The sequence below is a fragment of the Micromys minutus genome, assembly GCF_963924665.1.
Source record: "Micromys minutus genome assembly, chromosome: 12".
Taxonomy (NCBI): Eukaryota; Metazoa; Chordata; class Mammalia; order Rodentia; family Muridae; genus Micromys; species Micromys minutus.
The window spans coordinates 42650122-42673265 of record NC_137981.1 but is presented as its reverse complement, the minus strand read 5'-3'; the positions used below and the strand labels follow the sequence as shown (position 1 = coordinate 42673265).

General features: G+C 46.1%; 1 protein-coding gene across 1 annotated transcript in view; it reads right to left on the bottom strand.

Annotated features, from left to right (window-relative positions):
• KDSR (3-ketodihydrosphingosine reductase) overlaps positions 1-21041 on the bottom strand; it is a gene marked incomplete at its 5' end in the record, with an annotated part of 32409 nt that extends 11368 nt beyond the window's left edge. Inside the window, 7 exons of the mRNA XM_080926951.1 lie at positions 3226-3309; positions 7511-7702; positions 11049-11144; positions 11312-11377; positions 14813-14869; positions 16622-16711; positions 20934-21041. Coding sequence (XP_080783077.1) covers positions 3226-3309; positions 7511-7702; positions 11049-11144; positions 11312-11377; positions 14813-14869; positions 16622-16711; positions 20934-21041 — 693 coding nt within the window. The remainder of the gene's footprint in view (positions 1-3225; positions 3310-7510; positions 7703-11048; positions 11145-11311; positions 11378-14812; positions 14870-16621; positions 16712-20933) is intronic.
• Positions 21042-23144: the final 2103 nt, after the last annotated feature.

The following is a 23144-nucleotide window of genomic DNA, read 5'->3' as shown; positions in this document are numbered from 1 at the left end:
CACCAGAAGTCTGTCTAAAACTTTGCTGGAGGTTAGACAAAAAGAAACAACCAACTCTCAGGGAAGTCACTACGTTACTGGCTTCAGACTTATGGAGTATTAATGCTTGCTTAGCAGGTCTGAGGCAGGAGACTTGGCTTCAATTTATTTCTTTAAAACAGAAGGAAATTGTAAAAATGGCTGAACTCAATAGAAAATGAGGGGTTGTTTCTACATAACCATGACCCCCCCCTTTATAAACAAAAATAGGACATAGCCTACATAAACATCCAACATCTATGCTACAGGGCTCCACATACACGGTAAGAGGAAAAAATATAAAACAATTAAGTCTAAAAGTAAATCGCCCTCAGTGTGAGGTGGTGTGTTCCCACTGGTTTCCTCCAGCCACACTTTATCTGTTTGCTCTGTGTCACGGCTAAGGGGAGGGGAGCCAGATGAGCAGCAAGCAGAGCTGACACTCAGCTCGGGAGCTCTCAGTCATGTCCCAGAACCTGCATGCATGTCCAGGAGATGCTGCTGGGCCGAGATGACCAGACCCATGCCATCTCTCCTGCATGCATGTCCAAGAGCTGCTAGGCCGAGATGACCAGACCCATGCCATCTCTCCTGCATGCATGTCCAAGAGCTGCTAGGCCGAGATGGCCAGACCCATGCCATCTCTCCTGCATGCATGTCCAAGAGCTGCTAGGCCGAGATGACCAGACCCATGCCATCTCTCCGTATGCGTGGCTCTAAGGAAATGCGGACTCCACCCCACCCCTCCTCCCTACAGGGCTCTACGACAGGCACTCTGCTGCCTTGCTGAATGCGACCAGCAACGTGAGGAGAGTCTGCAACGCCTATAACCAAAACCAAGAACAGACACAGAACAAAAATACAACCAAGCAACATCCAGACTGATGCTCCTCAGAAATAAAAGAAAACTCGGTGAGGACGAGGTTGGAGGTTTCAAAAGTTCACAGCAGGCCCAGTGTCCCTCTCTCTCTTTCTGCCCGTGGCCTGTGGATCAGGATTTAGCTCTCGGTCCCTCCTCCAGCACCATGTCTGCCTGTGCGCCACCATGATCCCTGCCATGATGATAATGGATTAACCCTATGATACTATAAGACAGAGCCAAATAAATGTTCTCTTTTATGATGGTCTTGGTTTCTCTTCACAACAGTAACTAAGACAAACGCATGACAGACAGATCTAAGCTTTAAAAAAAAAAAAAATCCGTAGAAATAAAAACGTCAATGCGAAGTTGAAGGAGAAAGAAACTGCAAATAGAGAGGAGGTGACGAGGTCGGCCGGGTAAGTGGGGCTCCTGCGTGGCAACTGCACCAAGCACACTTCCAAGTACTCTGGATGGAAAAAGTGAGCAGAGAAGCTCCAGATCCCGAACACGTGAGCGAGAGAACAACAGAGCTACCCTGAGTATCTAGCGTAGGAGACGAGGGCACTTCACACAAAGTGACATTCTAAAAGATGAAAGGGAAAAGAAGTGTCCACAAATAAACACCAGCGCAATACACACCTCCCACGTGCATCAGGGGGATGGCCCGAGGCCGTCATTGGAAGGTGGGAAAAGGTAGAAACCCAGCTGGAGGAATGCGTTGCTGAGGCCCCCGGCTTTCTGCTGGACTCCCCCTTCTGCTTCCTGTAGAGAGAATTGGTCTGCCTGGCCAGTTCTCCCTGTCCTGATGGACGGGCGTCTCTGAACCATGAGCCAAACAAACCCATCTGAGCTGCTTTTCTCAGGCATTTGGTCAGTGGTCCCCAAGAAACTCTAGACTAAGTGAGAAATGCCTGCAAAACTGCGAGGACCATCATTTTAAACTCCCACCCAGTAAAACAACCTACTACACATATCAAGGAAAAATAGAAAAAGGAAGGCGCTGTTTCACTAAGGCTCTCATGTGCCTGCCTCTGGAACCGCTAAAGGGCCACCAAAGTGAGTAGAGATAACAGAAGTGGAAGGCACGGACCCCAACAGAGGACAGGGAAGGAAAGCCAAGCACAGTGGAGTGCCGAGGATGTCGCCCCTGGGGCCTGTGGCTGGTCAGGAGGCAGAGCCCATGAGATTGGGCTTTGGGGGACGAAGAGTGAAAGTAACAGAAACCAGCAGTTTGGTTCTCCCAGTGAGTGAGCCACACATGCTTGCAGTTACACAACCACAAATGAAAAGGACATGCTATTACAGAGAGGCTCAACTTCAATAACATTCATAAAGTTACATATAAACATAGAATCTGACTCCATCAGGGTAACTCAGGGAGAACAAAGTTGATCTGAGGCTCAACTTTTAGCTTCCCTAGTTAAAATAGACATGCCTGCATGTAGGTTCATACGAATGAGTGAATGAACGTACCTATGTTTGTATGTATGTACACATGTTTTTACGGATTGGTTTTAGACACATGGGTGGAATGGCTCCCTCTGGGGATCAGAAATCAGAAGGGGGAGCGATAAGGCCCAGGCAGCATCAAACAACTACGTTGTATGAGAGAACACTGGGCTAAAAGTTGGAAACAAGTTCAGTGTTAAGAAAAGAGGACCGGAGAGCAGGAAAGGGAGGAGGAAGCTTTGTCTGGAAGGTTAATCTTGGCTCAGCATCCTGCACCCAACAGACCTACTAACTGGTAAATGGCCAGGACCTAAAGTAGGAGAAATTCATAAAAATTACACTGAGGATGCAGAGCAGGGCTAGGGAGATTACGTCTGGCCTCAGCACACACACTGGCAAAGCTAGAGTGAGAACGCAGGGACAGGGGAATTGCTGCTCACTGGCCAGCCAGCTGGGTCTACTTGACAATTCTAGGACAGTGGGAGAACCTGTCTCAAAATCAGACACCACCTGAAGAATATCCAAGGCTGTTCTCTGGTCTCCGCACACACCTGCACACTCCCAAACACTCACACGAGAGTGCGTGCCCACACATCCAAACATGCACAATCTGCCCCCCCAAACATCTACAATGGACGTACATACCACACAAACCCAAACATGTATAGCCCACACATATATCACATATACACATCACACAACATACACACACACACACAGAATACATCACACACACACCTCACTCATAACATATAACACATATACACATCACACACACACAACATCCATCACACACAAACAATACACATAACACCAGGCATCACATGCCACAGCACGCACAGAACACATACACCATTACATACACCTCCCAGAGGGTATTATGTAGGAATACTGACCTTTGTTTTGTTTTCCTCAGCCAGCCCTGGGGTGTCAGTGTCTGGTGGGTAGGCCACAGTGACGTACACATTATAAGGCTTCACCTGGTCACACAAACAAAGTTTGCACTCAGTAAACAGAGCACTTTGTATTTATCCCTGTAACTTGTCTCAGCTGTACCTTTTCTTAGAACAGTGGTTCCAGCCTGTGGGTCACAGCCCTTTGGGGGCGGTTATATATCAGATATCCTCATATCAGATATTTACATTCTGATTCATAAAGCAGCAACACTACAGTTATGAAGTAGTAATGAGACAACTTTACGGTTGGGGTCACCACAACACGAGGCATATTAAAGGGTCACAGCATTGGGAAGGTTGAGAACACTGCCTTAGATGGTGATGGTTGTCAGTCTACAAAGTGGCAGTGAACAGCGACCAAATGACCTGGGGACCTCTCTCCATCAAGATGACTTAGACACAATAGCAAGAGTTCTCCTGACCTATGCCAGAAAACAGCTGGCGCTAAAGTTCGTCAAGGCCCCTCCTAGTACGGTTCTTCCTTCCTGCTGACCAGACAGAGGCTGGGGGCTGCCCAGGGAGGACTGCACACACTGCGGAACCACAGTATGATCATTCATCACAGACTCTGCTCACAAACTCAAGTTTCAAGGCAGGAGGTTAGTTCTTTTTCCTTTCGGGCTGCTTCCCATACTGTGACGATCATTTCAATTACAAACTACAGTCTCTCGGTGCCTACACTGCTGCGCATGGCTGAGCATGAATCCAGGTCTGGAACTCTATCCACCCCTGTACAAGTCCCTGTACGACCATCCACACAGCATCTTCACCCTGGGTGGACGCCCAAACTAGGACCAGCCAAGCAACTCTCCTGTAAACAGGCCGGACCGCTATTTACACAGAAGCTCTTCTTCCCTCTGCCTGTCTTAACAGTTAAGATCTCCCAGGACTAGGGTGGTCTGACCTGTGATCCTTCTGCCACGGTCTTCCAAATACCTCGGACACAGGTGTGCACCCCCATGCCCAGTTGCCCCTGGTTTTCTCTAGAGCTACTCTGCCTATTCCAACCTCACTCTGGCTCTTCCAACGCAGTCTGCCTCCCTTACCCCCCAAGGTCCCAGTGGCCCTTCTTTTCAAGGGTCAGTCTCCCAAAACTGTCCAACGGCAGCCCCATCACCACTGTCTGTCCTTCTCTTGCCTGGTAACCAGCAATCCAAAGGCTCAGGCCATCAAGTTCACTGTGGCATGCTTTTTTATTTACTGTTGGCTCGTGTCTTTGTCCTCATAAAGACATCTGGGTATCTGGAAGGGGCTAGCACTGAAAATCTTAAGGAAGAAATCTGACAGCATCCTACAACCCTATCCTACCAGGGAGCCAGCCCTTTAGCTCCCGGATTCTCTCAGTGACACAGTTATGAAGCCTTGGGGAGAGTGACGTGGGTCAAGAGAAAACAAAACAAACAAACAAACAAAAAGACAAAACCAGTAGGTACTGTGCACCCATCCAAGTAATCGCAAGAATGAAAGGTGGCTCTATTCCAGGGTGTCCAAGTCATGAGGGGGTTCATGGCTTGGTCTTGCCAAGAAGTGCTTGCTGTCTCCCTGGCCAGCCAGGCTCCTACGCAAGCCAGCGGGAAGAACGGCGAGCAAGTGACTTCTTTCACGCTTGCTTTCTTTCCAGATGGTAACTTAATAAAATGTCTTTTGTTTGGTCCTGTATTGGGACCAGAAAAAAAAAATGGCTTCCAAAAAAAAAAAAAAAAAAAAAAAACCCAAAAGTGACGGAGTGATAATTAGTCAAGCCACAAAGACTGGTTCCTCTATGTACTGCCCCTCCGCCCCCCCGTTGCTCTGCCTCCACAGGAAGGACTGTGGTATTCATCATCATCAAAACCATGTTTCAAAGTAGTGTCTCTCAAACTTAGGATCATGGCCGGGTCCAACAATTACTAGGGAACAGCTGTCAACAGCAAGGTGGAGAGGAACCAGTCAGTCGCCTTTGGAGCCCACACTGTTCAGTAATCATCAAGCATGATTATTCTGCTAGTCTATGGGTGGGTGCTTCCAGCAAACGATTACTTAATCACTACTATATGCCAACACAGTCTTACATATAGGTATGAACTAAACGGAGAGTTCTCTGTCCATCACCCAGTTCCTGGGCTCCTGATATTCTTGTTCACATCATTTGCAAAAACCAGAACACACAGCATCATTCCTACACCGCTCTAACTGTTAACATTACAACCCAAGCAAAAGGGGCGGCTGAGCTTACATTGGCCTGTTCTGGGTAATGAGGAGTGTCATATCTGATCTCACCGAAAATGCCCTAGCTCATCTGTTTCTCCCTGTCCCTGGGAAATGGCCATTTTCTACTCTCCTGCTCCGCCTCTCTCCCATCCTGTCCTCATCTTCTTCATTCCACTTGGCAGCAGCCTCACAGGTTAGACGATGGCTGGATGGCTGAAGAACGAGTTTGTCATCAAAATCAATGCCACTTAAGAGCTGTTCTATTAAAACAAAAACACTGGGGCTGGAGAGGGAACCCCAGCTACTCACATCAAACTAAAGAATCCACACTGCAGCTTACTGGTTTACTATGGTGGGAAGAGGCGGGGACAGGGGCCAGGCACGGTCTGGGTAAGAAAGCAGGAGGAACCCTGGATGGGAAACCCTTGTTTTGTTTTGGTTGAATCTTGAGTACATCTCTGGCTATAACTGACTTCAGAAATACACTTTCCAAAGAGATCAAGTTTTTGAAAAATCTTTAAATAATAAATTTGTTTTTAGAAGACTGAAAAAGAAAAATCCAAAATACCAACAAAGTATTCAAGTAACATACTGTGCCCACATTTTCAGTTTACATTTTGTTGGAGGGAAAAGGATGGTAAATAGAAAGACTTAAAAAGGTAATAAAACCAAAAAGTTTACCCAAAGCATTAAGCAGCTATGTTGGTTTGACTCATTAAAAAGCTGACCGAATTATCTAGATTTCAAAAAACAATTACTAGTTTTTAAGGGAATCTTGGTTTGAGGAAAAATTTGCTACAAACAAATTGAACTCCAAAGTGTCCATTTATTTTCTCCAAATAAAACAGCAGTCTTTTACATGGTTTGTTTTTGTTTACTTATGTATCAACGCTTTTAATGCTCAGAAATCAAGGAGATTTAAGCCCAGCCAGTTTCCAGCAGTGTGAAAGATGGCTCTTAATATCAAGACGCTGAGGGACTCTGTTGCAGCCACTGGGTCACTGTTCCCTCTGAGATGGAAACCAGGGCAACCACTTTGCCCTCAATTTGTGAAACTTCTTGTCAGACCTTGGGAAAGGCCTTAATGGGCAAATATTTTTAACTCTAAGACTCTGCACCTGCATGAATTCTAAGACTAAAACCCAAACTGGATAAAGCAGCTGCCAGATGCACATGCCCCAAATTACAGACACATCCTCTTGCAGTCACAGGGCTAGGGCTTGTTATTCATGTCACCATGTGACGATGTGAATCAGTTACCCACTGAATTCACCAAAAGCTCAATTTCCCTTTCCAGAGAGTGGCATGAAGAAGCTTCTGCACATATTTTGCACATACAAACACATACACACATGAACATGTATATTACCTTAAGAGTAACCGCTAAAGAATTACCAGGACCATCTCTTGCAATTTCACAGCCATACCTGCCCTATGAAATCGAGCATATGCAGAGGCCTAAGCCTAATGTTGAGTTTTTCTTAATGATCCTCTTATTCTTAGAGGCAGGCCTCTCAACTGGACTCATACTGAGAGGACTGCCTACCTTGTTAGCCACATTGCTTTGGGCATCCCATCTTCACCTTCTGAGCACTAGAATTACAGACTGCTACATCAACCCAACATATACGTGAGTTCTGGAGAGCCAAACTCTGGTACCCGACCTGTACAACAAGCATTTCCCCCAGAGCCACCTCCAGATCTCTAAGAGAGCTGTGCATGTAATGATAACCCTGTTCACTCAAGCAGAAGAGGACAGCACCAGGAAGGATTCCAAGTACTTTATACAGCAGACAATCCCTCCACCCTAAGTCATTTTGCCTTTGTCCTGAGTATAATTTTTATCCATAAGAAGTATTAAAATGCAGAATTTACAACTGACTTAGTTTTTGTGGTTGCTCTTTGTTGTTGCTGTTTTAACAGGTATCAGCTTTGTAAGCCTTCAGCTTGCAAAGTGATGTAGGTAAAGAAGCTGAAAAACAGTGCTCCCTGCTGATCCGAGAAGAAGAAACACAGGCAGAAGTACATCTTTTACCTCCATCTGCAGAGCTTCTGCCAATCCTCTTATGGCAAACTTGGATGAAGAATAGGCCGTGAAGCCAAACAGCCCCAGCTGTCCTGCCTGAGAGGACACGAACACGATCCTGCCCACTCGTCGTTCCTTCATGGTGGTGATTACTGCCCTGCTGGGGTACACGCTGCCCAGGTAATTTATGCTCATTAATTTCTGCAAGGAACACAGAGGCCAGATGAGTTGGGAACAAGGGCAAAAGCCTAAGCCCTGCTCAAGGGGAGTTTGTCTCTTCCCAGGACTCATTTACTTAAGAGAAACCTATGGTGGTTTGAACATGAATAGCCCCATAGGCGTATATATTTGTAGGTTTTATTCCCACTTAACAATTTGGAAAGATGAGGTGGGGTGGCCTTGTTGAAGGAGGTGTCTCTCTGGGGGTGTGCTCTGAGGTTTCAAAAGTCCACAGCAGGCCCAGTGTCTGTTCCTGTCCTCCCTCCCTCCCTCCCTCCCTCCCTCCCTCCCTCCCTCCCTCCTGTTCTTGTGGACCAGGATATAAAGCTCTCAGTTACTGCTCTAGCATTATGCCTATCTGTTTCCCACCATGATGATAATGGACTGAACCTCTGGACCTGTAAGTCAGCCCCAACTGTTGTCCTTAAAAAAGTTGCCTTGGTCACAGTGTCTCTTCACAGGAATAGAATAGCAACCAGGGTGCAGCAGATTTGCTGAATATTGTACAGGGAAATGAGCAAATGCTGTAGATACTACTATGACACTCAAGACCCAACCTCTGGAGATTAGTTTGAAGACAACTCTCACAGTGACAGCAGTTATCTTTGATACACACGTCAAAATACGGACTTGAGTTTGGATCCCCAGCACCCATGCAAAGTATGTGCCTGGCATCGTGGCACGCATCTCTAACCCAAGCACTGGGAGCAAGAAGGCCGAAACAGGCAGATCCCAGCAGCTTACAGAACGGTTTCAGCCAGTGTAGCCAAAATAGTGACCTCTAGGTTCAGTGAGAGTCTGCCTCAAAAATGAGGGAGGGAGGGAGGAAGGGGGGGGAGAGAGAGAGACAGACAGAGGAGAACAGCTAATATTCATCTCTGCCCCACCATGCAAACACACAAGTAATCAAAATTAATTGTTCTACTTAGAAAAAAAGTCCACTGCATAGTGTATGTAATGTTTTATAATGTTATGTGTATGGTGTTTTGCCTCAAAATATTTTTGCCCCTAAGCACTATGTGTGTGCAGTGCCCAGAGGTCAGACTGGGGTGCTGGATCTTCTGGACTTAAAGATGCTGGCAACTAAACCTGGGTCCTCTGCCAGAGAGGCTAGTACTCTTAACAGCCAAGCTATCTTTCTAGGTCCTTGTAGGTAATACTTCTTGAAAGGCAGTTTTAGGAGAAAGCTTCTAAATATTTTTGGCCCTGTTAGTTCCAAGCTAAACGAGGGCTACACAGAGAACATGGTGCCAGTTAATAGTACATCTGTGCCTGGATGTCACCACCCACACCTGTCCTCATGAGAAAAGACACGGGCCATGACCTCAGCTGAAAATGGGGTTAATCTTGGTATTACCTCAGGATGTTTCAGGGATTACGGGGGGGGGGGGGGGGGGAGACACAAGCTAAGTACCAGCACAGCCCCTGCTGCGCTGCATAGTAAGAACTTGGTGTTCACTGGCTAGTCCACCACACCAGGAACATGCCCGCAGAGACACACCCAGCTCATCCCAGAACTCGTAAAACCTGTGTTCAACCCAAGGACACACAGTAACACCTTTATACACCGAGAGCCTTATTCTTATTACCTGGCAAAGCTCCAAGGCCCAGTCCGAGGACATACACACAAACCTCGATGGCAACGTAGCAGAATATTAAAGAAACTTTAAGAAATGAAAACTGAAGACGGGAGTGAGGGAAAAAATTATGCTGAGTTTTTAAAAAGTAGAAGGCAGGATGTGTACAGATTGTAATTCTTACCACTTTGTAAGAATGCAAAAGCAAAGAGAAACAGAAAATATTGATTGTGTTTGGAAGCCAAGCTTCTGTTTTTTTTTCTTTTTCCAAGAATATCTAAAACATCGTTGTCTTGTTTTAACCTTTAAAATTTCTATTTTTATTATGTGTGCATGAGTGTCTTGCATGCATACATGTGTGTGCCTGACAGGCACTGGATCCTTTGGTACTGGAATTACAGATGTAACCTCTCAGAGTGTTGGAAACTGAACCTTGGTCTTCTCTGCAAGAGCAGCAAGCACTGTTAACCACTGAGCCATCTCTCCAGTCCCTCATGACACTGATTTAGTAGTCAGAATCCCCAAAAAGTATCTGAGAAAGAACAAAACCCCATGTTTACCTCGGATCTTTTTAGAGAACTCACTAAAACACCAGGAAGGAATATATTTATTTGTCTATCTTTTTTAGAGTCTCATATCGTAGCTCATTATGGCCCGAAATTCACTTCAGAGCTCAGGCTGGCCTCAAACTCATCCTTATTCTCCTGCCTCAGTTTCCCAAGAGCTGGGATTATGGGCCTGAGCCACCACATCCAGCTAAGAGCCCTAAGAGGAAAAGTAACAACGGTTTGAAAGCTGGAGAGCAAATGACAGGCTCTAGCACACACGGTAAGACAGAGAAACTTGAGTGTTGACAGGCAGCTGGGAAACTAAGGGACAGGAGTGTGCAGTACAACCCCAAGGGCCTCTGGGATGGGCTGTGTGGGTGACAACTGCCCAAATATTCAGAGATGACAAGCAGACAAACGCACTGCAGCCTGCCCATACAATGGGACTATTAGCAACCTAGAGAAATAAACTGGTGTACACATCAGCGTGAAGAAATCTTTAGGACATTCACCACGTGATAAAAGCCAGACCCAGGAGGGTTTGCTTCCCGTGACTCCATTACTCACACAGATTAGTGGTAGCCAGTGGCTAGAATAAGGGTTTGGGGTCATAGGAAATACTGACTAAAGTATAGGGTATTCTTTTAGACATGAAAATGTTTTAGAATCCGATAGTTTAACACAACATCACAATATGCTAAGTGCCTCTGAATTTTTCACTGTAAAACAAACTATTTGCCAGGTGTAGTGACAGTAGGCGTGGGGACAGAGACCTGTGATCCCAGTGCTCAGGAAGTAAGTCTGGGCCAGCGTGGTGTGCAGTGATAGGGGGTCTCACAAACTCAGACACTCAGGTCCTACCATTCTGCCCTTTACCACCCTCTGATTGTCCTGCAGGCCTCACGTGCATCTGAGCCTGTACGGTGTTGACTACAGCCTGTGAGAGGACAGTTCTGACACTGGCCCAGCAGTCTCACTTTCTGTAAGATAGGAGAGCAGTTCAACTTCAGAGCCGAGCTTTCAAAACCCGACGAAAGAGGACACTAAAAACCAGCCGTATGGTTAACCACAACATGCCTTGACTTAGAGTTCAATCTAATGCCCACTTCCTCAGTGCTGAAGTACAGTAGCTGAGTTCTTGGCCTGGTGGGCCTGTTTTAAAGACATCATCCTGAATGATGGTGAGCAAACACTGTCACTTACCTCAAAACTACTAACTTCGAGTTCTTCAAACTTTCCTGACATAGAGGTGCCCGCACAGTTGACCAGCATGTCCACAGGACCCAGCTTCTCCTGTGCCTGGAGAAATATTTCAGAACATTACATCAGAGAATGGAAGATTCATGGTGCAGAAAGACAAGGTCAATAAAGCCCACCAAGTCACCAAACCTACAGAGAGGAGTTGCCAACTCTTGGCAGGAACCAACCAAAGTCAGGCAGTGTGCTGAGACCTCCAGGCCTCTTACCTGCTTTATGACATTTTCTACTTGGTTATAGTCTTGAGATACATCAACTGAGATACACAGCACCACCTGTTCAGAAGAAGACAAAAGAGGGAACAGGATCAGGACCTGCAAGACAGTTCACCAGGTAAGGGTCCTCCCCTCCAAGCCTGGGGCCTGGGACTCACATGGTGGAAGGACAGAATGACACCTTCGGGTTGTTCTAACCTACACACACACACACACACACACACACACACACACACACACAGAGTGTCTAAAAAATAATAGTGGAGCTGCAGATATCTAGTACAACTAGTTTGTTTTGAGACAGGATCTTGTTACATGTTACACAGTCTAAGCTGGTCTTGAACTTTAGAATAACTTGGGCTCACAGCTATCGTCTTGTTTCAGCCTTCTAAATAATGAGAGAACTAAGATTTCAAGTACACACCAAAATGCTGGTCTATCAAAACTATTTATATTTAAAAGAAAATAAAACCAATTCTTTCTAATAATGAAGGCCAGTTTATCCCTGCACACCTACAAAGTGTATCATTTCTGACCCCAGGATTGGGGACTGAGATGCATGCTTTACACACCACAGCAGACCGGGCCTCCAGGTTCTCCCAGCATCCCTTAGTCCCTACCTGGCATACACCGGCCCCGCCCCTGAACTTTCCAACCTAGGAGCTGAGCTGCCCTTCCCCAGAGGCTCCTCTCTTCCTCCCCATGTGTGCTCCCCTTCCTCTCTTTCTCTCTCCCTCCCCTACTCCTCCCCTTTCCCCATGGCAACTTCCCTGGCCTTGGTCCTTGGGACCAGTGAATGTGCCCAACCTGAGAGCAGCTTCCCAATAAGACTGCCTTTTATCTAATCTAATCTGGTTTAAATTGGCTCATTTCACTGGTGGAGAAATAGCCTATCAGATGTTGCCCAACCAGAGAGAAGCTGAGTCCCCAGTTCAAAGGTTCTGGTATTTCCTGGCCACACGGGGAAATACCTTTTATCCTTCTCCACTGAAATATACCATTCCTTCCGACTTCCTCACCCACCTGAAAGCAGCTCCCCAATAAACCTGCCTTCAATACACTCTAATCTGGCTTAAATGCGTCAATTCACTGGCAGCTGAGAAACAGCCTATCACAAAGCCGTATGCCTACATGGGGTTGTGGCAAGGGACACGGTGATGCGTGCCAGAGCAAGGCAGGCATCTGGGAAGTCTGATACTAAAGTTTGTATTCCCAGTGCCAATGTCTTAAAGGCTTAGTACACTGGCATTATTGGAAGGTAGTGAAACCTTTAAAAGGTAGGGCATAATGAAAAAAATTTAGGCTACTGAGGTGTGCCCTTGAAGGATCCAGAAGATACTAAGCAAAGTCCTCCAACCCCTTCCCCCATTTCCCAGCCATTAAGGGTTGAACAACTTTGCTTTCCCTTGCCAAAGACCTCAAAACAACAGAGTCATTTCTGAGCATGTGCACAAAGAAAAGCTTCCATGACAGCAACAAGCCACAAACACAAATATATGGGGGGGGGGGGGCAAGTTAAATAGCTATCAATGACAGAACAGGTAAGTGAAAGTAGTTTATATATACAACTGCATGTTATATATCAACAATAAACTTAAGTGAACGTGTGGGTATAATGACACATGCCTATTTGCAAATACTGTTAACAGGCTGAGATGGGAGAATCATTTGAGCCCCACGTAGGGTTGGCCTGATGCTGCTTGTATTTTAATGCTAATATTGGTTGCTGGAGACCTGGCTGCCCCAGAGAGGATGCTATGTGACCTTATTCCCAAGTTATTTCTGATTCGTAAACAAAGACATCGACAGCCAACAGCTCAGCAGAAGAGATATAAGCAGGATTTTGGGGACCAGGGCTTAGGTGTTGGTGAGAAGAGGGGGAGAGGAAGAGAAAGACACCATGGGTTAGGAGTCAAGAAAACAGCTATGGGGCTGGGCCAGTTGGAGCTGAGAGCAGCCCAGATGAAACACAGAAAGTGTTAACTTGGGGTTATCAATAGGAAAGTAGGTTCTAACAGCATAGGAGGCAGATATCTGCCCAGCTTTTGTGCCGTTTAACATTTACTGTAAAAAATAAAAGTTGTGTCTTTTATCTGGGAACTGAATGATCAAAGGCAAGGTAGAAACCCTGGACTGGGATTAAGATTTTCTACAACAGTCCTGGGATTTCAGTCTAGCTGGACAGCAGAGCCAGAGAAAGAATCTCACAATAAAGAAAAGAAAAACAGAAAGAACCACCATGTGAGCTATTTTATTCAGCAACACAGATGAATTTTAAAATATATAGAATGGAGAAACAAAGCCATAGAACACTACATAAAAAAGCATGTCCACCAGTCCATCAAATTATCAGTACTTGGCTAGGGCTAGGAGAGGCAGGACAGGAATGGGTGTGGCTGCTAATGGCAGTCTGGAGACTTCGTTGTTGGGAAGATGTCCAAATTGATTGTGGTTATTGTTGCACAACTCTGTGAAAACCCAGAAAGTGGGTATTTTAGAAAGAATGGCACTGTGTGCAAGATCTCACTAAGGGAGCGTAGGGACATAAGGATAATGCTAAAATTTTCTCTGTCACACACACACACACACACACACACACACACACACACACACACACACACAGAGGAATGCTATTTAGGGCCTGAGGAAGTTGGTCAGGTGCTAGTGTGAGACCCTGTGTTTACATCTCCAGCACCCATCCATCTAGTCTCTATGCTGAGGATGCTCACCAGCAAGTCTAGTGAATTCATGAACTCTGGCCTCACCAAAAAGTGTCCATTTCAAAGATGGGGAGAGATTACAAGCACACCTGATGTGGACCTGTGGCTTCTCAAGCATGTGCATGAACATGCATGCACATCAGTACAGTTGTACAAATGGGTGCTTGCATATACTCATAGAAAATACTATTTAGGGGCATACACGTTTCTATAGATGGTAAAATTTTAAAGAAAAGCAAAGAATGAATGAACAACATCAGAGTTGGGTTTAAGGTGGCCTCTAGGAGCACGAGGCTGGCACTGGGCCCAAAGGCTGGAGGGAGGGAGTCAGAGACTCCTTTAAATTCCATTTCTTTGGCTCAGGCGATGGATCTGTAGCAGTTAACCTGCCAGTGAGTTGTACGTTAAAATATGCATTGCATTGTGTGTATCGTTCTAGTTCCCCAAATCACACAACATGTTCTCAAGCGTCCTTTCCACCTAAGTAGTTGTGTAACTTGTTCTGTTTTTAAGAAACTGAAATGAAAGCATTTTCTCATACAGCACTGCTTGGCTGTCTTGTGCAGGTGTATGTGATAGTCCATACCTTCTGGTTTCTGTACTGACTGGCCTGAATCCTTGCAAATGACTTCATCTTTTGAAAAGCAGCGGAAAACATAACTGGTAAAATCATAAACGCCTTCAGTGATCTAACTGCAGTGGAAGCAACATCCTCCCCCCCCCCTTTAAACAACTGTCAATCAGCAAAGAAAATGCAGCCGTGGTCCCACTTTACCTGTTTATCGTTAATAGAGTGCTTTTCAATTTCTTTCTTTGCCTGCAGTAGCTTGTCCTAGATGCAATACAGAGAAAAATATTATGTCTATCTGCATTTGTTAAAAGAGTAAAGAAAAGAGCAAGCAACATTTGAACAGAACATTGCATTCTATAAAACAGAGCTGTGGGCCTGAGGAAGAGATATGGGTGACAGCGGGCTACATCCACTACAGATGGAAGAGAAAGAGAAGAAGCTCGTGTCTCTCTCAGCAGCATTCATGCTGACGGCCGGCCTGTCGACACCAGCAGAGGTTTCCATTCCCACCAGTCAGCAGTGACACAGGGTGTGTTTGCACGGTGACAGAATGTTCTGGAAAGCCGAAGGTGTGTCTGACTCCACACCAGGAGGGTCTTTATAGGATGACATCAGCACATTACTCCCTTCCATGTGGCCTCGAGGAAAAGTCAATCACGTCTTAAAAAGACTACATAGATAAAATCTACATCTGCCTACTTTCAAAAATACTCCTCAGACCTGCAAAGCTGTCTTTGCCAGATAATTGCAAAGTTTTCCCATGTCCTCCATTTTGTTTTGCTTATTCTCATAAAAACAGATTTGAGCTTATAGAACCTTAATTTTTCATAAATTTGAATAAAATTGGAGGACTGTAGAAGAACAGAGGAGAAGGTGCCAGCATATGCATGACACCGTGGGACTCAGGTTTCTGGCAAGGACATCCTCTGCTGCCGAGTTCCAGGTTAGCCCATGATACTGGAGATCTTGTCTCACAGAGGTTTACAAACATGAACGCCCACGACAAAACAGTATACTGCTATCGAATGGTGGGGAATGAATGCAGACTTTGGTAATAAGAACGCAATAAAGTTACAGGAGAAACTAAAAATCAACTTCAGGCCAGAAAGCTGTATAGAGTCACTCCAACAAGGCCCTATGGGAGTTCCTGTCAGCTGTGCCACCAGCACCCCACCTACTCACTGTCAAATTCTAGCCCTGATAAAAGCCCCAAAGTAGCCGTTCCTAAATCTATGTTTCCGTTCCTGTATGGCGACTTTAAAGTGTGTACAATCAAGCCATAATTTCTTTTTGCCAAATTCTGGGTAATTATTTATGTATTTTCTCCAGAGATCCTTTCTAGCCAGCGTTCCCCACTAGAACCCTTCCAAGAAACCTCTCTACCCAGACAGTTAACCCCTCAAGACATTTCATTTTCTTTCTCTTCCCTCTCCCTGAATACAGGGTCTCACATAGGCCAGGCTAGACTCTCATTAACTGTATAGCCGAGGATGACCCTGAACTTCTGATCCTCTGCCTCCACCTCTCCAGGGCTAGGGTTCTCATGCACCTTCCTTGGGTACTATGTGGATTTGATCCATTCACCCTGGGTAAGTGCTGAACCTACTGAGCACACCCCAAGCCTCTCTTCTATCGTTTAGTCGCTCAACAGAGTGTCTGCAAGCAAGGCCAACCTTTTGACCATGAAGCCAGGGTCTCTGTCCCAGACCCCCAAGAAGAACAAAGGGCGCCTTCAGAACACTTCATGTTCCGAAAGCAATGCTGGCAAGACTGCAGAAAAACAGACCCCTGATTTCTTACATACAGGAAAAACTACTTTGCTATACATATCAGAAGGGATGAAACTCTCCTGGGGCATGGGGACACCACCAAAGATGCCTATCACATCATTAGCAAGTCACAGAGAAAAATGACAGAAACAACGCCTGGTCCTGACACAGCTATGAGCACCAAGACAGGAAGATCTCTTGGACTTCCTGCATTAGTTTGTCGTGAGGGGTCTGGAGAGCTTACCTCATTTCGTGCAACCAGAGTTATGAATGCTCCTTGCTTGTAGCACTCAATAGCAATGCACTTTCCGATGCCACTGGAACCTCCTGTGACCTACAGAGGACACCAGTAAGACAGTCTTAGCACTTGCAATGTCTCCTCTGCACAAAGTCTACTTGAAATATTGGTGCTGGGCGCAGTATGGGTGTAGCTCAGGGCAGCCACTGGCCTAGGTGAGGCCCCAGTTTGGATCTCCAGTACTACAAAGAACTAGGACATAGCTCTGAGTTCTAAAAATCCATCAGCAGTGTCTGCAGGGGATCTGGAGGTCAAGGTTGAAGCCCCTCAATCTCACGGGCAGTTTTGTGGTACTGGCTAGGACTATGCCGGGATCTGTCTCAGAAACAAAACAAAACGTCTCCAAGAACCACGACCTCCTCAAACCAGATTTGTCACCTGGAATACAGTGTAAGCATCAAGGATTACACTCTCAGCAGGGCCTCCTAGCCTTGACTTTTTTTTTTCCCTAGTGCTGAGCTATAAACTGTTCATCTAAAATCGTTTTAGGTCACCAAAGGGAACGTGCCCTACAATTCTAGCTAAGAAATAATACATTAGTGCTGCTGATTATAAATACAAACGAACCTCATTTCCTCCCAGCACATCTGCGTAAGACGATGTAAAAACATGTTAGGGAGGTAAGGGTGTAGGTCAGCGGTAGAGCTCTTACCTAGCACAGGCAAGGCCTTGGGCTTGATCTTTGTGTGTGTCTGTCTGTCTGCCTGTCTCTCTTCTCTTCTCTTCTCTTCTCTCTCTCTCTCTCTCTCTCTCTCTCTCTCTCTCTCTCTCTCTGTGTGTGTGTGTGTGTGTGTGTGTGTGTGTGTGTGTGTGTGAGAGAGAGAGAGAGAGAGAGAGAGAGAGAGAGAGAGAGAGAGAGACAAAGAGAGAATGTTGTCAATGTTGAAAACTAAAAGGCTTCACAACACTGTATTTAAGGAGCTCTATCTAGGCCAGACATAGTAGTGGTGGCACATACCTTCATATCAGAACTCCAGAGGCAGAGGCAGGCAGATCTGTCCGAATTCAAGCCATTGTGACCTACACAGCAAGTTCAGAGCCAGCTCGGCTATATAGTGAGACTCTATATCAAAAACAAAACAAAAATCTCTTCTGTCAAAACCTAGCCCTTTTCCAGTCAGACACCAGGATTACTCTGAATATGTTATTACTCTAAAACCATACAGAAAGAATATCTCCCACACTATAATGTTCGTATGGAAACCCCCCAAGCATAGATATGTTTCTGTGTGTACTTGAGAATACCTCACTTCCTTTAGTCTCACCTCTGTTCTAATGGAGAGACTGACTTGGTAGATCATTAGTCAAATGTCTTCTGAGGGTTATTGTAAAAGCATACCTGTTGCCTTGGCTGAATGTTGTCTCTGAGGCTTGTGCTATCAGGAGATCTTATGGACTATCTCGGTTTATGAACTTTCACTCTTCATATTACTTGGCAGGGCCTATAAAAACTGTCCTCGCATGCTTTACAGTGCTGCCTTGAGCTGTTTAGCACCCCTGTATCACACATCACCCCACAGCAGTTCTCCCAAGCCCTATGAGAACCTTTCCTGAACACATCAGCCAGTCCTCCTGGCTGGTCATCAGGTAGCTTGTAGGGGATTTGGATCTGTCTTGGCTCCCTGGCTGAACTTACAGTTCCTATGGACAACCAGCGAGCCAGCCTGCCTCACTCATCAGACAATACCAGCCCTGCACGGGCAGGCACTAAATACTTCCCTTAGTTTTCAGAATGCTCTGTAATGTTATTTCCATGAAAAAACAAAAAAAACAAAAAAACAAAAAAACAAAAAAACAAACCAAACCAAAACATCAAAGCTTCCAAATAAAATCCTCCCTATTTATTGTTCAGGAAACTGATGGAAGTCGAAATGAGGGTTACCATGACATCTTTTACGCTCTGATGTATTGAGTTTCAGGGAAGCAAATAGTATCACTTTCTCACAAGAGGAGTAAGACTTGGCTTTTGGATCAAGGTGCATCAAAAATGATCTAGTCAAAGCAGCTAATTCTTGAATGGCATGTAAGAATAGTTATTCTGAAATAGCTAATTCTGTAATATGTTTTTCTAGATGCCATGAGACGTGTCATAGTGTTTTTCACAGTGGCTGAGAAAATATTAAATGCATACTATTACTGAACAGAGGGCACCGAAGATAACCAGTTCATTTCTCTTCCTTTACCACTCCTTGTAACTGACACTACAAATACCATTTAAATGATACCGTCTTGTTAACCACAGCATACAGCTCCTACTAAGGGCACCAGCAGCTTTCCTGCTGAAAGGAGCACTCCTCCCAGTCATCCAAAAGGGGGAGCACTGAAACAAGTATCTAGCAGGCGAGAAGAGCAGCTCACACACAGGGCACCAGCATCTGGGAACTGCTCTAAAAACGGAGCAGAAAATATTACAAGTTGTTCATGCTGACAGTGTAAAGGTTCACCTCACTCTCCTGATGCCAGATCTCAACTAAGTTGCATCTCACTCTTCGGATATTAAAAAAGACAAATAGTGGCACCCTTTGAATAATAGGTCGCGGCATGTTGTTTATACTGGTATACACACATGCATGGAGATAATTCTTTTTTATTGTATTAACGCAGGATGCTGGGAGGGCTGGGAAGTGAGTGTACTGGGTGCACCATGTGAAATTCCCAAGGAATCAATAAAAATACTCTGTTGGAAGAAAGAATGTGTCTATTGGAACAGCCCTCACCTCCCCTGTGAGAGTGACAGGGGCTGGGAACAAGTGTCCGGGTTAGCCGTGAGTCCCTCGTAAATGTTGAATCGCAGTTTTCCTCTGACTTTGGTTCTCCTCCCTTGCTGAGCTACTCTATGTGAGCACAAGTTAATTCAGCCCTGTGTGTGTGCGCGGGTGCACCTGTGAGAGGCCAAAAGTCAGTGTCTGACATTTCAGTCACCCTAACCTTTTGAGACAACCTTTCTCCCTGAACTCTAAGCTCATGAGTGCATCTTAAGCAAGCTGGCCAGTGAGCTCCCGGGATCCACAGGTCTTGGCCCCAGCCTTGTGGCTCTCCTGGCCTTAGGGTTACAGGCAAAAGACCCAGTGAGCATGTGAATACTGGAGACCCTAACTCAGGACATGATACAAGCACTTTACCAACTGGGCCATTTCCCCAGCCCTTAAACTCAACTGTTTCAGCCACGATTTTGAGGTAGAACTTCTCTCGTGGATGTAAAACTTTTAAAAACTTGGCATGATTGTAAAGTTTGGCTTTCTCTTTCTAATAATCCTTTCCACATCATGCATAAACAGCAGCCTGGGATAAAGCAGTAATTTTACAAAAGACAAATGAATGGAAACACATGTGGTCATCCACAAACCCTTGTTTGGGATAAAGCCCACTGAGATAAATAACCACCCTATCCTGTAACAACTGAGTGGGAACTCACTTGGATGAACTCACATAAGTCATCTAAGGGCACCAAGAAGATGCATGCAGCCAGTTCAGATACTAGCTGTCCTTACTCACAACTCCTTGCCTTGGGTTTTGAGGTCTATACAGGACACCAATGAGAAATGCCAGGGTTGAAGTGCTGAGCTGTGGGGCGGGGAGGACATTAGGAATGTGAGAGCTTCCGGACATTAACAAACCAAACCACTCATATCTCCTTCCATCTTAAGGCCCAAACCAAGCTGGTTAGCTCATCCTTCCGACGCCAGAAAGATGGTAAAGGACTGCACTTGGGCAGTACTCAGCAGAGCCCTGGCTGAGTTCAGAGACAAGCCTGCTGGTCCAACCTGCCAGGCCACCCCTCAGGTATATATCACTTCCTAGAACCCTCTGGTGGTTCTTTGTCACTTGCACATGACACCCTACAGTCTCAGCTGCCTGGGCCAGTCCCAGAGGCCCGGACCCTTCCTTGCTGTGGGCTCCTCAGGATTCCTTGGCTGTGCCGTTATCCTGCTAGTCACCGACTGCCGTATCCTTGGCAAAGTTTCTCGGTCTACTGACTCATTGGGAAAACTGAAGATCCAAACAGTCGCAGACAGGGATGCTCCGGGGATCGTTGAGCAGCACGGAGCCCCCAGAAACTCGACTGGCACCTTCCCGGTGACACTGCCCTGTAGCCTGGCGCCGCGGAGGGCGGGTTCCTTAGGTCGGACAGGGCAGTGCCTGGGCGAAGGCAGCAGGTAACCCGCCCCACTCAACCGTCCCTTTCCGGGACCGTGGTTTCGGTGGCCCGAGCCGGCCAAGCAGCCCCGGACAAGCTCAGCAACAGGAGGCCACTCACCACTACGTGCGCGCCGGGCAGCGCGAGGGGCTTGGGGCTGATGAGCGGCGACACCATGTAGAGCAGCAGCACGAAGGCCACGAGGCCGGCGGCCGCCAGCAGCAACATCTCTCTGCCCAAGCGACTACTGGGAGATCACGTGCGCCAGCAGCCGGGAGTGTTTGGGTTTGCGGGCGAGGGCGGGACGGCGGCGAGGGGAAGAGGAGGAGCCGGGGCGGGGCGGCCTCCGCCGTCGGACTCGCTGCCGTGCCCGCGCCCCCTTCAGCGTCGGTCCGCGGCTGCGCAGGCTCTGCTTGCGTAGGCTCCGGGTACCCAGCCTCCCCGAGGGCCCGCCTGCCAAAGTCGTGGGAGGCTTGCAAGCGGTGGCTTTCGGATCCACGGATTTCGTTCTGCGCCGAAGTCCTGCGATCCCACTCTGAAATCACGGGTTCCGGTTCGTGTATTCCTGGCACACTCAGAAAATGGTCACTGCTCCCTTTCACTTTGCGCCTTGACTTGGATTTCTAATAATTGAATTTCGCTGAGAACAGTTGTACTAACACGCTGTTGTCAAGGCAGATGCAACCGGAAAACAAACAAGCAAACAAAAAAAGCCACCGTTGCGGAGATTTAATTCCAACATCTGGCTCACCAAGTTGAGTTTTAGTGTCTAAACTATCGCTGCAATCTTTTGTCGCCCTCCACAGCAATCCTGTAGTCAATAGCAGTCACAGATCATTTTCTCTTAAACGGTGTAATTATAGGCAATCACAAAGCTGTCTCTGAACTTGCCTATTCATGCAAACGGAGTTCTAATAATATGCCCTCTGCAGTGCCTAGCTTCTTTGAGTTAGCATACTGTTTTTAAGATTCTTCCATACTGTACCTATCAGTATTTAATTTTTTTTATTGCTTATAAGATTCTAATGTAGGCTAGATTACTTTTTTCACTCATCAGTTTTTGATCAAAAGAACAAATCCAAACGATAATACTGGATAAGGGCTTTTGCTAGCAATCCTGAAGTCCTGTGCTGGATCCCTCCGGAACCACATGGTAGGTTGTCCTCTGACCTCCACTAGTGTGTCCTAGCGTTCACCAGCACCATCACACTCACTGAATAAATTTATTCTAAGGTCATGTATGGCCAGCCTCCTTTAAACAAAGACACTCTTATTAAACCTCCCCAAAGCAAAGAAAGAACTTACTTTCTGGATAAAGGTGAAATCTGGGTAAGTAGCTAACATCTAGCCTTTGGGCAAGGATCACTTTAGCAAAACAAACCTCCAACACTTGGAGGGCCCATTGGGGAGAAATAGAGTTTAAAACTCTGTTTCTCAATATATTTGGCTATCCATAGAGTATCATAATCTCACCAAAGAACACTCTGGGATATTGTATCACAGTAAGGTACTCAATCTCAAATCTATGGCAGTTTGTACTTTCACACACAAGCTTTTGTGTGCACGTTTTAGCTGTCAATTGCTGGCCCTCTAGCCATTCTGCAACAGCATCTGAACTTTTTATTCAGCTATAAATCCAGACTTCCCAACCCTCCACTCCAAAACTCCTGTCCTCTGGATTATTAAAACCTTTCCATTGGACGCACCAGATTTTAATGGGCTTTGTTTCTTTGAAAAAAAAGTTTTTCTTTTTCTTTCTTTCTTTCTTTCTTTTTTTTTTTTTTTTTTTTTTTTTTTTGAGAAATGTAGTTGTGTTCACAAGCAGCAAAAGGAATTTTTCTTTTTCTTTCATTGATCTGTGCCCAGTGTTAGTTAAGCTAATAGGTTTGAGGGAACAATCCCCAGGACTTGTAAAACTAGTTGCAAATTGAAGGGGCCCCAGATCCTCTGGATGAAGGGATTGATTGGATGGACTCCCAGCACTCCAGAAAAGTGGTCACACTCATAGACTGAGTCCTGTTCACAGGGAAAGGACACAGATTAGAGCCAACCAGGAAACTGCACAGGGCAGGCAGGAGGGTCAAACACAAAGCTTCTGTTGTAGCCTCCCATGGACGTGGTGTGCTACTTTAGTCAGCCCCTCCTCAAGTGTCACTCTTTGAGGCCCAGAGTCCAAGGGGAAGCTAAGAGCCAAAGGTGGTATTCTGCCAGGTAACTTTGGTTATGTGACCTTGATGAACTGGATTGGGTAGAGCTGGAATCTAGCAGTGAGCCCTAGTCTTCTGACTCCTTTTTATTGCTGTTGTTTGTCAGAGAAAGGCTCTCATGTAG